A 16729-nucleotide genomic window follows, 5' to 3' on the forward strand; every position below is an offset into this window, starting at 1 on the left:
TATTGATTAATTACATAAGTAATTATTGTATAAACGTTAATTTCCATATAATAGAAAAATAAATTTTCAATGCATCACATTACTCCAATAAACATTTTGCAATTATCTTCTATAAATATATAGGAGACTTTCTATAGATATAGATAGTCACTCATCACGATATCTCTGGAACTATAAGACCTAGAGACTTGAAATTTGGCAGGAATATTCCTTTTGCCAAGTAGAGGTAAGCTAAGAACGGATTTTACGAAATTCCACCCACAAGGGGGGTTGCGGGGGTGTTCATGAATAAAAAATTCATATTTTTCAATTATGGCTTTTAATAGTTCAAAACTTGATCAGAATGTTTTAAATTACATTTAGAAATTTTTTTAACCTTCGGAGAGTAGAAAGGCGAAGCGAGAAAGTGGGAAGGAAATATCGAATATTTACAAATATACCTAAGTGGGGTATCAAATAAAAGAGCATGACGTGTACATTACAAAACTGTTATCCAACGCAAGGAAATGTGGAGGGAGGGGTGCAAGTGGGGATGTTGCCCAGCAAAGCGGGTAGTTCCCAGCTAGTGTATTTATAAAATTACTCTTGGCTTACATTTTGGTTTTTGGGGGAAACGATGAAAGGGTGGGATTTTTTTGGTGAGCATTCTTTTACGATGCGCATTATGTATTTATTCAACACTAACTTCAGAATAAACAAGTTCATGAACTTTCTTAGCGACTTGTTAAAGATTCATTAGAAGCATGAAGGAATGAAGGCTGCATTTGCCACTGATATAAAATTTATTTACAAGTGGGATAAAAGCATTCTTAACGTATGCCTGCGAAATCAGCACTTGAATAATTCGTTATCACACGTATATGATACAAAACTTTTTCCACGCCTTTAAAATGTGAAAATAAACGATAGTTATTGTTTAAAAATTATCATTATTATTTAAAATGTGTCATGGTTATTGAGAAAAATAGAAAATTAAAAAATTTTCTATAGTACTTGAATTCATTACCGCCCTTTTGCGAGATTGAATTCATTATCACACTAGGTCGGTAATGAACTGTTTTTCCTACGCATACTGAGTGAGAAAAGTATAGCTACTTAATTTCTCACGAGCTTGGACAAAAAATTTTCAACAGTAGGTACCTACCTATTCGTTGTGATCGTAGTCATGGTAGGGACAATAAAATCGATGCCAGCGCTTCCAGTGAAAAATTACATGTTAATGTTATAGAAATGTCAAATTAAAATTATTGTAAAACACGAATTAATTGAACTTAATGCATTACAAATTGTGAAAATAAGAAATCAAATTGCACAAATATTATTTTTAAAATGTAAATTATCATAATTATTTATTTAAATTTGTGAGACAATAATATTAAATTTTCAATGTAAGTCTTAAATGCAATCCATACAATTATTATATATGCATCCATACAATTCTATAATTAAAGTAGGGTATCGTTACCATGGAAGCGAATATTAGCAATCATGGTAACACTAATTTTGGAAGTAAACGTTTGTAATTTTAGTTTCAATATAAGATTATGTATTATATTATAATAAAATTTAAATTAATAATTCACAGATAATAAAACTTGCAGTATACTTAGTCTTTATTTATTTATTGTTTGCAAACACATGTTGGATAGTTATTAAAAATATTTTTATAAATAATAATAAATATGACCTTAAAAAAGTCCAGGGTTAAATAAATATGATGATAGGGAAAAACGGTTCAATGTCCATGTTTTATTCTCTATTCATAATAATAAATACTATACAATATATATTTACTTATATTATTTATATATTATTAGTTAATTTATAAATTTTATTAATAATTTTAACCATTCAAGAGCATTTTATTTAAATTAAGTATACTCAACTATTTATAATTCGGTAGGTCAAGTTTTTTAACTTAAAATCTATGTAATTCCGCTGTTGTTGCTACGAAGAATTTTTGGCTCAGTAAAAAAGTAATTGTAATAAAACATGGTAGTGTTTTATCCATGGTCATCATTTTAAGAAGATCCATATCTTTTTAATTAAGGAAATTGTTGTATTTTTTGAAAATTTTTTTATATAATAACGAGAAGTTAGAAATTAAAGTTCGAATTTTGATGCAAAGTTACAAAATTTTTAGAAAAGAGAGTGTGACTAAGTCTCACTTGATGTCACAGATGTAAAACGAGTCATATTTTTCCAATTAACTGTCTTATAGAGGTTTCTATTTCTCACATCTTAGATAATGTCCAGTTGGTAGAACTTAAAAGAAATATGGATAATTTTTTTTTTAAACTAGCGACCCGCCCCGGCTACGCACGCGTGCAATGCTGATACTAAATACACTACAGAAAAACTGTGAACGTTGTATATAAAAACATAGCGGCCCGCTCGGGCTTCGCACGGATATAAAATATATAGCCTATGTGATTAAAATCGATCCAGTAGTTTTGATTTATTCATTACTGCCCGTGGCCCGCACGCGTTAAATTTGGAGTAAAACAATCCCCCTTTCCCTATACCATGAAGATTTCCTGCTATCTTTGGAATATCTAAATTCATACACTACATTTTTACTTATTTACTTATTTACTTATTGTAATTATTTACGACATCACATTAGAAACCTCAAAAATAGCAGTACTTCTCCACTATTTAATGGATGTTATTATACATATAAACCTTCCTCTTGAATCACTCTATAGTCTATCTATTAAAAAAAACCGCATCAAAATCCGTTGCGTAGTTTCAAAGATTTAAGCATACAAAGGGACATAGGGACAGATAAAGCGACTTTGTTTTATACTATGTAGTGATATACAGACAACGTTTAATATTTACAGATTATACAGGGTGTCGACTTAAGTTGGCTACATATGGAAAACTTTTTTATTTTAAGGTTTACGAAAAAAAGTTATTGTTAATAAAAATCTTTGGTTTCGAAAATATTATCAACTATTCGCTTTTGTCATCGAATGTAAAGGGTGTTAAAAAATTGAGAAAGTTTGGTAGGAATGTTAATGGTCGTTTAGAAAAGTAGAACAGATAATAAGTAAATCGGTTCACGAAAACACTCCCGAGATACGTAGAAGTGTATTTAAAAAATTTTATAAAAGAACAATTACATATATGAAACACGATGATGGATACGTTGAGGCAAAAACGAACTGAAGATAATTCTTCAGAAATGTGCGACCACAGTTTATGTAGGTCAATCCGTTCTATATTTTATTCAAAAAGTTCAAGTATAATGGCAATATAATAGTTAAAAGGCGAAAGGCAAAATTTAAGACCAAAATAAAGTAAATAGCGAAGAACATGCAGACTCTTAATAATCGATCTCGCAAATTTTATCGTAAAGAGGAAGAAAATGAAGTGCATATTCTGTGTGAATACAAAAATCTCTGTCTCAAACGACACTGAAGCGTCTTTGAAGCATAGAAGTTATAATTAATCAAACTAGACCTAGTGCAAAATTTTTTCTAAGACATACTCCTAACTGAAATCTAGCTTATCTAAATACAAAGGCATCTTATTTTTTATAATCATTTGAATTTTTTATTTAAAAACTGGCTTCATTTTAAATAATACCCCTTTCCTAAAAGACCAAATAATATATTTTAAAATCAGAGGGCATGTGCCCATTTTATAAACCCCAGCAGAAATTTTTAAATTAACGTGGCCTGACAATTATATTAAGGTATATAAATTGTTGTTTGTTGACAATTGTAATTATATTATATCAAGGTCAAAAATATTTTTGCGAAACTAATTAAATCAGTCAACAAAAATACATAATTCCATCATAATGGTAATTAAAAATAGATTAAGCATTATATTTTGTATTTTGATCTATTTTGTTCCTTCAAAGATAATGATCACTTATGCTAATTCAATTATTCATCGTCCATATTCACTAAAGTATATTGTTTGCACAGAATACAGGTGTTAAATATTAAATACTTTTTACGGCTTTAGTAAAAACAATCATATCAATTTGATCTTGGATATTATCTTTGTTTCATTGTTTAATGGAATGTATCCTCCTCCGTGTAGATATACTTATCAAGAGTCAAAAAAGCCTCGCTTTTCTGGGAGTCGCTCGATAAAACACATTTCTTTTTGTTTAATTTCTCGAATACTTTTCCGTTTTTTATTTCACGAATGAACAACGGTTAATATATCTATACTTTATGATATTTTATGAACTAAACCAAGCAAAAAATATTTTATTTCGCAACAGTCTCCATAGATCAATACAGTTCATGGAAATATCTCTTAACCGCAGGCTCTACCTTTTCATTTTTTCCCAACTTTTTACCAACCAGCTATCTTTTTCTTGTTGGAGGAAAAAAAAACCTAAACTTACTATTCTGACGAAAAGTGTGCATAAGGAAGCAGTTCGGACTCAATACTTTTGCTCTTCCCTAATTACCAACTCATTGCTTAGGCCGTCCTAAGTATAAAATGTTGTTTTTTTTTTCGTTAATGGTTCAAACTAAAATTTAATTGTGATCCAATTCAGTTTCCTATGTTTGAAACTCTGTAAATTAGAATGCTGGACATTCCTTTGATCAAACGTCAAAGGTTAGATTGAAACATTCCATTTATGATATTAATCATTTCGAACTAACACTTAAATTTTTCACTTGTTTTCTGCGTTCTACAGAAATAACAATTCTATAAGAACTATGTTTAGAATACGAGAAGATTATGCCCAATTTAATCGTCCTAATGAATGAATAATTCGTATCATTGTGCAAAAGTTGTAGGAAACTGTAATCAATGAAGATAGGGAAGGCGTTTGTATCATCGTAGCGTGTATTCAGTCAAGAATACACCATTTTATATCTTTTTGTGGGATTTTCTTAAGACTCGCGTCTATATCGAAAAACCTACGACAGAGGGAACTTAAAAGCTTACGAAAAGAAATTTTCCTGGAATAAACTGCTGTAGAAGGTGTAAAGGCCACCATTAAGCTGATATCAATTTTGATATTAAATGGAGAACGCTACATATTCTATAAATAAAAAAACATAGCGCAGGAGCTGCTTTAGCTAAGCAAATTCCCCCCGAGATTAAAAAAATAGCACATTTTTCTTAAAATCGAAAATTACATTTTTAGTTTTCCAAAAATTTTTATTTGGACAACTAAGGGTCTAGAGGAAATTCACAAGAGTACTTTTTTGCTTAAAATAGATCCAAAATATTTTTTATTTTGATTGCAATAAAAATCTCCGACATCCTTAAGTGCTAGACATTTACAATTTTTTTATTTCTGCTTCGTAAGATATGCTATCACAAATTTATCAACTGGCAACAAATATTAAAATTTTTTTAAGCAAAACCCAAATTCTAAAGTTTAATTTTTGAACTCTTTTAATTCCAAATCGATGATATCAGCAATTAAACACCAAAGGGTTAAATAATTTCAATTTAATAAATAATTTATTTCTGTTATTTAATATTTTATTTATTACATGTTCCATAGATCACTGAATATAGACTATCTCTATTATCAGTAACTGTTAGTCAATAATAGTACTTATAAGTTGTAGTAACACAATTGTCTTATAAGTTTATTTGATTAGTTCGCGTTCGTCCTCAGTTATAGTAAAATTAACTCAACAATTTAAAAACTTAAGATTTATTTTTAATACATTAATTTCGTACTTAAAATAAATTAAAATGGTGCTTTCATATTTAAATAAAAAATATAAATTAGCCAAAAGTGAAAATTTTGATGATTATATGAAAGCTTTAGGTGAGTTTACGTAATTTGTTTATTTTTTTAAATATACATAAATATTTTTGTTTAAAAATTGTTTTACGGAAATAATACTTTAAATGCGTAATTAAACAACTAACTCATGATTTTAATTATTTTAATTAACATAATTATGTTTTGTTGCATGTTTTAAATGATAGTTTTAATTGTTTAAAGATTATGATAATTAGGTTGTAATTGTGTGTGAATTCTAATAATTTTTATAAGAAAATTAGGTCTTTCATTGCAATGAATCATATATTTTTTACCAAGTTCGTTGTCTTAATAATTTATCAACGGAAACTATTTTGGTCCTTTTTTTATTTAGAAAGCCAGGCGATACCTGCAAAAACATACTAAAATTTAACTGTTATAATAAAATTTAGCAAAAAATTTAATTCCAAAAATAGGAGAACATCTTATAAAAACCTAAATTTTTTTATTACCGTTGAACATTTAACGTGAAATATAATTCAAATTTAATGAGTTATTTCTTCTGATCCAATGTTATAAAAATTGTATCTTGGCAGAAATTGTATTTTAAAAAAAATTGTTAAGCTTTTCATAATATTAGAACGTATTCAAACTACCAAACTTCTATATCTAAAGCTCTATATTAAAATCAGAAAGCTTGTCAATTTTACATCCATATTTATCAAAACATCATTTTTTTATCGTTTATATAAATAAATTTTACAAAAATAATGAATAGAAATAGAACAAACTAAAAACTATAACATTATAAAAGTCTCTGTAGTTAATAAGATAACGTCTTCAACTTCTTCGAGCATTTCGCCCAATGTCGATTTGAAGGCCATATCTTGATCATTTCATCCACTAGTACGTCTACCAGTGAAATTTTTGGTGTTGGATATTCACATTGTTGCTTTAAATACGGAGAATGGTTATTCTTGCCGTATTATTCGCATGAAATGCAAAAATTAACTCGTTTTGATTTGACAACTGTACATGTATTTCATTTCCCAGCGAAGTGAGTACGCTCAATAAGTATCACATAACGAAGTACTTAAACTAGAAATTAAATATGAGAGTTCACGAATTTCTTTTTGGATTCCTGGTACGTATGGCGCTAATTAACAAAGTACCACAACATTCGGTTCCAAATCACCCGCAAAACCGAGAAAATCGAGCGAATAATCTTATTATTATTCTCACAAGCAGTATGTTATTGTCTCTTTATTAATCCAAAATCTAAAACTATATTTTATCGTTTTACAAAAAATTTGAAACAATGGTTATAAAGCTATACACGTAAAGTTCCAACCAACAGAAATTGGCAAATCATTGAAAATAGAAACTTGAACTTTTTTACAGATATTTAAAGCAAATACAGTATAAAAGATTTACTTACAAAATCAAATATAATGCAATCAATATTTGATACAGAACTAACTACTAATAGTTACGGCTTTATACAATACAGTAGAACGCCGATTATCCGAATTAATTGGGACCGGGGTCGATTCGGATAATCCAAAATTCGGATAATCAGACATAGACTGACAATAAAGAAAAGCGAACTGTCACTGGAATAAAATAAATATTAAAAACTTTAATTCAATATTAAAAAGTAATTCAATGCTATTAAGTTGAAAAAAAAAACAAACGTTTCAACGTCGCAAAATATGTAGTGTCTTACCTCTAGCTTTCAACCATAACAACTGAAATATATCTTGACTCCAACGAGTTCCTTCTTGTTACACCATTATAATTGGCGATTCGGTTAATTGGCGTTCGGATAATCGGCGTTCTACTGTATCAACTAAATTTTTTCTTTCGTATCATGACACGCATGTTCTTCCTATTCATGAACAATCGCATATTTTCAAATATACCCAAGTGGTGGTATCGAATAAAAGGGCATTATGTGTACATTAAAAAACTGAAAGTTGCATGAAAATAAGTTGATCCGTTTAAAATTTATGAACTCTTTTATCGGGGTTTATCAAATTTCATAAAAACTAGATACTTCTCATCTATTTCCATGCAACCATAATATCCCACAGCGAAGTGTGTCGGGGTACAGCTAGTAATCTATATTATACAAAAACTTCCGTTACTTGCTTGAATCGTCTTATTAAAATAAATATTATATGTGGTATGTTTATTCAAATTAAGTAAATAATTTTACAAATTGATTTAAGTATTTTAAATCACTAGATTCAAATAAATTATTATTATTAGTTATAACAAAATCTTTTTATAAATTCTTCTCTTAATGCTTCTATAAAAAATGCTTTATTAATGAATAAAAATTGCACTAATCTTTATTAAGAATAATTTATTTAATTAAAGCAAATAATAGGATTATTCCTATATATTACAAAGTTTAAGTAGAACACAATAAAGTACTTTTCTATGTAAAGATAGATGTGTCATGCAGTTACTATACTTGATAGTTGATAGTAGTCAATTGTAGTATGTGGGATTTTCGTATAGGAATTTTTATAATAATGGGATAATTTATTTTTATTTATTTATTTGTCACTTTCGTGTCGATTAATGAGGCCTACAAATTATCTTGTGTATAAATAAACCATGTCGTTCTAGTGTTTTTAGAATTCAAAATTGTTCGTCCAATTCTTACTTTATATAGATTTGCAAAATATCGGTGATTATCAATAGAATATTTTCAGAAATTTCTATAATGTCATATTTATCAAGAGAATTTGAATTTATCGAATGAATATTCCCAATAGATTTGCAGTTACTTGTGCCTTTTAAAAAATCATTCTCGAGGATTGATGAAGTTTCTTTAAAGTTCGAAAACATTATATTTTTTTATGTGTGTTACCCCAGAACTTGGGACTGGGTGAAACTATTTTGCTGATTCTTTATCTTTTTAAAAGCTGGTGCTTTGAAAGCCCGTGTGGTCCTCTTTCATTTTTGTCCAGTTCTGACAACGGCATCCATGAGAAAGTCATAAAAGTCTTAAATTTGCATTAAGTTTGTACGACAAGAGAGCGAATAACTTAATATCACGCCAACCGATTTCGATAATTATTTTTTTAGTGATAAATTAGTGTACTTCAGATTCACTAAAAATCACAAAATAAAAAAAAAACTTTTAACAAAAAGAAAACCGACTTTATAAGAAAAAGTTTTCCAAAACAAATTAATATGCACTAAAAAGTAACAAAATAACGATAATATCCTGTAGTTATAATTATTGTTATTTTTGGAATCAGCGTCAGCCAAGGTAATGTAGCAAAGTGTTCGGTCAGAATTGTTTCCTTGGCTGACACCGACTCCAAAAATAACAATAATTTTAACTAAATTATATTATCGTTATTTTTTTACTTTTTGGTGCATATTAATTTGTTTTGGAAAAGGTTTTCTTTTGAAAGCGGTTTTCTTTTTGTTTGTTAAAAGTATTTTTATGTTCTCATACAAATGTCAATAAAAAATGAAAATACAGCCGCTTTAAAATAAAATTAATTTTCAGGACGTTGCTATATCTTAGACTTCCTAATGTTTCCACCATGTTCCTAAAATCAGATTTTCCGCAGCCGAATGGCAGGCTGTAAAAAGTTTTTCTCTGTGTTTTACAAACAATAGTTAATTGTTAACGCATTAGTTATGAATGTTATTTTATACATTTTTTCTGTTCCTTATGGCTTTTTATATGTCTTTTGAACTGACAGTCTATAAATTTAGAATCTTTATATAGATAAATTTTTTAAAATGAGAAAAAATTAAGTTGATTTCTTATTGAATTTCTATTTATTTCATGAATTGTTTCTTACTTTATTCTTTTTAAGTACGTAGTATTATAAAATAAATTTTTATTACTTCATGGTGGCATTGTTATTTTAACACTTATTTATATAAAATTTTAAACTACACTTGTGACAAGAATACAAAATACCTGTTTTTTATGCTTTTTTTTCAGAAGATCTTTTTGTCGAATAGTTTGATGTGTATATGACATTTATAGCAAAACTATTTAACCATTATTATAGAAACAACCTTCCATAATTCCATTATACGATCAGGATCTTGATTTACCTAATTTATATCAAACAATTATTTGTTGTCGATGTAAGAAATAGAAGAATTTTTATGAACCTGATTAGAGTAATTCCATTCTTTAGCAGGTGAAGGAACGAAATGTTTAAAATTGATTACCTTTTTCGATTTTTTCTAAAACTAAAAGTACCTTGTCTTAATCACAACTCGCACGTATAAAGTATATTCTACAATTTTGAACTCTTAAGCTGTTTTTCAAAAGTAAAATTTTCTAAATTTTCCTTTTATTGAATTCTAAAAGTATTAAAATAACTTTTGATACCATGTATATATGAAATATATCAAAGTATACAAGTTCAGTTCCAAGTTTGTAACGCTTAAAAATATTGATGCTACGAGCAAAATTTTGGTATAGATGTTCAGAAAATCCATTTCCGGTTGTCCGTTTAAATTTCTCTCCGTCCGTCCGCCCGTCTGTCTGCCTGACAACATGATTTTGCAGCGTTGTCAGGACGTAAAAAGTGAGATCGTGTTCGTAAATGGGCAATATAGGTCAATTGGGTCTTATGTCCATACGATTCATCTTGTAAACCGTTAGAAATACAACAAAAGTTTAAATGTACCTTATAAACTGTTTACCCATGAGGGCGCAAATAATATAGTATGTACCTATTAAATATCAGTTATATGTGTGTGACCTGTACGTACGTGTGGCTACCTAAGAGTGGCTATCTTTATTTACTTACATGACGTAAAAATCAAACGAATACATAATCAACAATGTCTATATATGGTATTTCCACAATTAACTCAATCAATGGTTTGTTTTCACTATATAATAAATTTTTCTTAGATTTAAAAGTAAATTCATCCTATTTTTAAATTTCCATTTCTTACCTAAATAAAATTTGTATGATGCAATTTTAAAGAATGACTTTTTTACATTATGACTAAATTTTTATTTTTCCTGATGTAATAACACGAATAATGAAATTTTATATGGATTACGTGCTTTACCATTTATCTATCTAAACTTAATTTTTTTTCTAAAATAAAGAAATATGTGTTTTATGACTTCAATGTTTAAAAGTATTAACGTTCACCTAAAAACAACATAGTAAACATTCTTTAAAAAGTGGTTTTTATTGGTGTTTAAATCAACATTCATAAATTAACAAATAATAATTATCTATTAACAAATAAGCCACGACAAAAACTAAAAGTGTGTTCTTTTTGCTTCGGTGTAGTGCATTATGTGTAAGTACCATAAAATAGTGATAATACACTGCCATAAGACTATCTTTTCTACATGCACTCACAGAGTAAATATACAAAATACAAAAAGAACATTCGAAAGTATAAATATTTGTCAAGTTATTTTAAAATAAAAATTATTTTTATGTTTATCTTAGTTATTAATTCTAAAACTTGTTGGATATGTTGAACTATTGACGAAATTATTTATTCACACTTTGTAGAACTTTGTAGAACAATATGCTATGTTTTCAAAATGGCCTAAATGAATCGTTTAAATATTCGTTTTGGATCCCCAGGTATTGTTCTCTTTCTTCTACTCACACAAGTTCAAATAGTTTCCCGAAAGTTAAAAAACAATCTAGAACATTCTGTTATTTTCGTAAAACTTTCGTTTTTCCATTCCACTCATTTCGCTTTTCATTAGGTGAATTCATACTAAATGATTCTGAAACATTTTGAGACTTTTCTTAATAAACTGATGTTAGTTCCTATATCAATAAAGTAAATATTCCCATAGATAATAATGGGAATAAGTTAAATGAAAGTACCTATATTAATTTGAAAAAAAACCTTCCCGTTGCTTCCACCATTTTGGATACCAAACTCTCAATTTGGATAGTACAAAGAAATGAAGAATGGTAGCTTGTAATTGTCAAACTTTCAAAGTACCTATGCTTCTTATGTAGATAAAAGAAGACTCACTCTACTAAATCATCGAATAATCTTAAAATGAGAATAAAAGGGCCAATAGGATTCGCACGGTCAGTGTTCTATGCTTCAAGTTATTATTTGATACATTAAGAAAATGTCTTATAAAAGTTTGCCGAAAACTCATTTGATGAGAAGTTTTGGGTTAAAAGAATGTGAGAGACTATAATTTAATGTTTTATTCCTTACCTCAGACAATTCTAATTTTATCAATTGGCCATAGTAATTTTTCAGTTCTAATAGTTTTAGTTCACTCTTGACTTTTCTATCAAATTATTAATTCATGATTTTTCATGAATTCACATTTTTTAACCTTATCAAGAGATAAGAAAGAGGGAGAAATCATGCTTTCATAACTTTAAAAAATCTTAAACCTCTCATTTATCCCTCAAAACCAACCCCCTAATAGTCGTAAGTTCGACTTTTTAACCCGCCTGTGTTAGTGCATGCGAGATAATCATTTCGTTTTTTGACAACGTTTCTAAAGTATTATAACTCATGAATTAGTACTTATTAAGTTAAAGTACAGTTAAAGTTGTTAGAAATAAAGGAAAATGAAAGAAACCGCTCGCATTTTGCTAAAACCTCATGGAATATGCATCTAAGGTGTCAAATATCATTAGTAAGGTATTGTTAATGTTAAAGTTGACTTATAAAATTAATAAATAGGCAACTTGATTTACCTATACGTTATACAAGTGTAATAATTTGACGATTATTTGACAAACACTTAACATTTACGTCATACAAGTTGCCTATTTACTAATTTTTAAGCGAACTTAAACATTTCATTGAAGTAAAAATTTATTGTTTATTAACAAATAGAAATATGAGGATGCATTCCATGAGGATTTAGGAAAATGCGAGCGGTTTCGATCATTTTTCTTCATTAACCGATTTTTGTACCGATCTTTTACTGTATACTATTATTTCTTTGAAGAATTTAATTTCATAATTATAAAAAAATATAAACAAATAACTTTAGACGAATTCTTGAATAAACAGCAACAGTAATTATTATTAAAACTAATGAGATAATAGACTTTCATAAAAGGTCAACGTTTATTACATACATACAGGTTGAAAGGTCAAATTATTTACTTTACTGCTTATCTTTTAAAAAAGGTTGAAGTTCGTTATTTTAATACGTGAGAATATACGATATTTACTTTAAATATGTTTCCTTGTTGTGTCTGTCTATTAAGTCTGTTGACAACTAAATTCACTATTTATATTAATTTAATCTCATATCTTAACATCAACATCAAAATAATCATTTCATAAGAATTTCAATTCAATTAAAGAACAATGACTAAATCATTTTAGAAATTAAAATAAATTAATAAATTTCTTTTCTTTTTACAGGTGTGGGCCTTGTTACCCGTAAGATGGGTAATGCTGTGTCACCAGTCGTCGAATTAACAAAGAACGATGATGAATACACATTAACTAGTTCATCAACATTTAAAAATGTTGTGCTAAAATTCAAACCTGATGTTGAATTTGATCAAGAGACACCCGATGGCCGAAAAGTGAAAGCTCTTATTAAAATCGATGGTAATAAATTAATTGAAACGCAAAAAGATGGTAGTGGCAAAGAAACACTCATCACTAGAGAATTTACTCCTGATCAAGTTAAAATGGTAAGATTATCGTTATAAATTTTAATATTTTATCGTTATCAATTTTAACATTCTACCGCGGGGTTGTTTTATTTCTCATTGAATCAATATGAATAAAATATATCTTGTCTCTGTTTTTTATATAAATCAAAAACTTTTTCCGACCTTATCGGTTTTTTTTTTATTAATAGTTTGCAAAATGTAAAGAATACTCAAAAATCACAATCCAATTCGTCCAATGATTAGATGTGTAGCTGTCGAGATACCACCGAAGTTTTCTCCAAATTAGATATGCTTGTATAGGATTTGACAATTCATTAAACATATCCAATTTCTATATATATACGTAAAACTTGAGTGGAGAGGGTAGCAAAAAAAGTCGCCTATCTGGGCGATGTCTAGGCCTCTCGACCGTCGCGTACTTTGTACTGCGCATCAGGCTGTCTTTTGTTTTCAATTTTTTGTCTTTTTCAATCAATTTAAAGTTAAAGGAAAACATGTTTTCAATTACTTAGTTTCTGCGTTTTTTATTTTTGATCCTCTTCAAGCTCTCATGAAAATTTAAAAAAGGGAAAATTTTTTTTACTCTCATTTCGATAATACTAGTGTACAAAATAATTTTTACCCAAAAAGTACACATATCGGGTTTGTGACAGTTTCATAGAAAACTTTCTATCTATTAATGAAATGAGCTCGAATTTTCGTGAATTTTGGATCTAACTACTCTAAAAATTCAAAAACTAAGACAATTATTAAACATTGCAACATGTAAACAACATAAAATTATGTTTTCTATTTGGATAAAAAATATTATGTGTAAATAATACCTATAGAAACACGATCAATTGGCCGTTTGACAAGTATATCACTGAATATATTTAAAAATTATTGCAGAAGCACTTGTATTTAAATTCTTAATCCATATTTTTAATATAAAATTAGAAAATGGAAGTTCTTTAAAAATTTGAAGTAGATTGATTAGAACTAACAATAAATTGTACGATAAATCATTGCAAAATTCAATTCAAAATATTTTTAAAATCACCGTCTCTAAAAATAACTTTTTATCAATTAAAATTGATAAGGGTGACTCAACTAAAAGTTCAAATATTAATTCACATTTTTTTTGTACAAGATAAGTAACAGACAGCTATAGTAACAAGATAATTAGTTTAAGTCTTATTTCTACTGCAAGTGGCTGATCAATTTCAAAAATCAATAAAATTGATTTCAGATACATAATACTGTCCTTGAATTACAATAGGCGTGGTCCTTCGAAATTATGAGCAATCACTTTTTTGGAATGCTATGACAGATTAATGTACTTTTAAATAAGAATAGTAAATAAAAATTTTAATAGACAAGCGCTGGATTTGACGTTCTTGGTTTGGTATTCCAAAAATAAAGCCCCCAAAAAGACATACCTTGTGCTGTTTTCCACCGACTTATGGGAAAGTGAATAATTGTGATGAAAAAACGTTTGTAAATCCGTGATAACCCAAGACTTTGTTTTACTAATTTTAATAATGTACACCAATTTTCTTAAATAAAATCGATGATCGTAGAGGACCATTGCTAACTCTTTAGTATGCACTATCACTCCTGACAAATTTCTTTCATCAGTGATTTAAGGTAGTGCGAGCGCCAAGGCAAGTTTAGACTTGTGGTTGAAATTATTTTTACCTTATTTTCAACTTCGATGATGAATTTTATTATAACTTTATTGTATACAAAAAATAAGAATAATATTTTTCGATATCTGCTTTGGTTTTCGAAATAATAATAATTATTGATAATTAATCAAAAATCTCAATTTTCGATATTATTAAAAATTACTAGAGATATCGAAAAATTTGATTCGTACTTTTGGTCTTTAAATTCATACATCCTTAATTAGTAGGGTACAACGGGTTTTTTTTTTGTTTCAATAATTTATTAATGTTTTAACTTTAATTAAAATAGTTTTTTTTTTAATTTCCATCGACTAGCTTTGGTGAAATCTATTCAAACATATCATCTATCTACCGTTTTTCCATAACTCCAATGTTAAATATGACTACTTTTGAAGTCATTTATTTATATAAATAATCCCTCCCCCTTAGTTCAACTTCATATAAAAATTCGAACCTTTTATCCAAAACTGCCCTGGCGCACGTACAACCTTAACTTGAATTCAGACGATTTTTGTTAACTCTAAAAATTGAATGCAAAGTTTTTTTATTTCTGATAAAAATCGATCCAGTTTACTACACTTAGTCAGATACTGTGCGTCGCCAGTTTTTTACCTTTTGTCACTTATCCTAGGCCCTGCGATTATCTATTGCAGTATTTTTATAAGATATTTTAAAAACTGCATAAATTATTTTTTTGTTCAATTCTACTTAGAAAATGTTGAAAGTGAACTATTATTAATAGAGTAGAAAATTTTAAAAATGAAATACAAAATTATTTCAATTACAATTTCTTAATTTGTTTATAGAAAAATAATCTAGAATTGCACAATTTATGTCGAACTACACACAAAATTTTCAATTGTGTATTAGCTAGATAATAGTCTGTTTTCATGACTTTTAAGCCTGTCTTATTACTTAGAATAATTATAATTTATCATTTTTATCAATTTTTATAAACATAAATTTTTATTTCTGTTTTAGGTGATGACGGTCGATAACGTTACTGCCACTCGAATTTACTCAATAGTTGCTTAAGTGTGTGCACAATTATATTATAATAAAATATTTTGCACGTTTATATTTTTTAATTCAATGAAGAATGCTGAAACATAAAATAATGGAGTGATAAAAAATTATTTACACTTTTTTGATTAATATCAAAAGCAACACATTTTTTTTTTTTAGATAATCAATAATTATTAATTAATTATATTCTCAAAAATAAATTAATTAAACATAATAATCTATTATGATTATGATTATTATTATTAAAGTATTGTTAATGCTAAAAATTTATATACCAATATATATTTGTCGTTCGTAATATTTATTAATTTTTTGTATTCTTGTGTAATTTGTATTGGTAATGAAAACACTATCGAAAAATTATATCAATAAAATAAATTTATAAAATTATTTCTTTTTTAAATTTTTAACCCTTTTTTATTACCTTTATTATTCGGAGAAGAACTGCCCTTTGATATTAAACATATCACTAATGACGTCAAGCAATCAAAGCCATCGTTGGATGCCTGGAAGATGGGAAACATCGACTATTTTGTATAGAAACTATCAAATGATGGTTTAAGAATATGAATATGGCATAGTCAAAAACCAATCAGATGAATGAATCTTTATAACATAGTATAGGTATTTTAATTATATAGTCGAGGAAACGAAGCACTGAAGTTTGAAAATTTGAACAATAA

At 27.7% G+C, this 16729-nt stretch overlaps 1 protein-coding gene across 3 annotated transcripts in view; it reads left to right on the forward strand.

The window, feature by feature from the left end:
* Positions 1–16171, forward strand: part of LOC123299731 (probable fatty acid-binding protein) — a 37279-nt gene extending 21108 nt beyond the window's left edge. For 2 of the 3 annotated variants that reach the window (XM_044882053.1, XM_044882054.1), the window contains exons 2-3: positions 13091–13368; positions 16002–16171. In XM_044882053.1, coding sequence (XP_044737988.1) covers positions 13091–13368; positions 16002–16055 — 332 coding nt within the window. In that variant the 3' untranslated portion in view covers positions 16056–16171. Of the gene's footprint in view, positions 1–5572; positions 5768–13090; positions 13369–16001 lie in introns of those variants that run through there. The other variant, XM_044882055.1, reaches the window with a different exon arrangement.
* Positions 16172–16729: the final 558 nt, after the last annotated feature.

The sequence above is a fragment of the Chrysoperla carnea genome, chromosome 5 (assembly GCF_905475395.1).
Source record: "Chrysoperla carnea chromosome 5, inChrCarn1.1, whole genome shotgun sequence".
Classification (NCBI taxonomy): Eukaryota; Metazoa; Arthropoda; class Insecta; order Neuroptera; family Chrysopidae; genus Chrysoperla; species Chrysoperla carnea.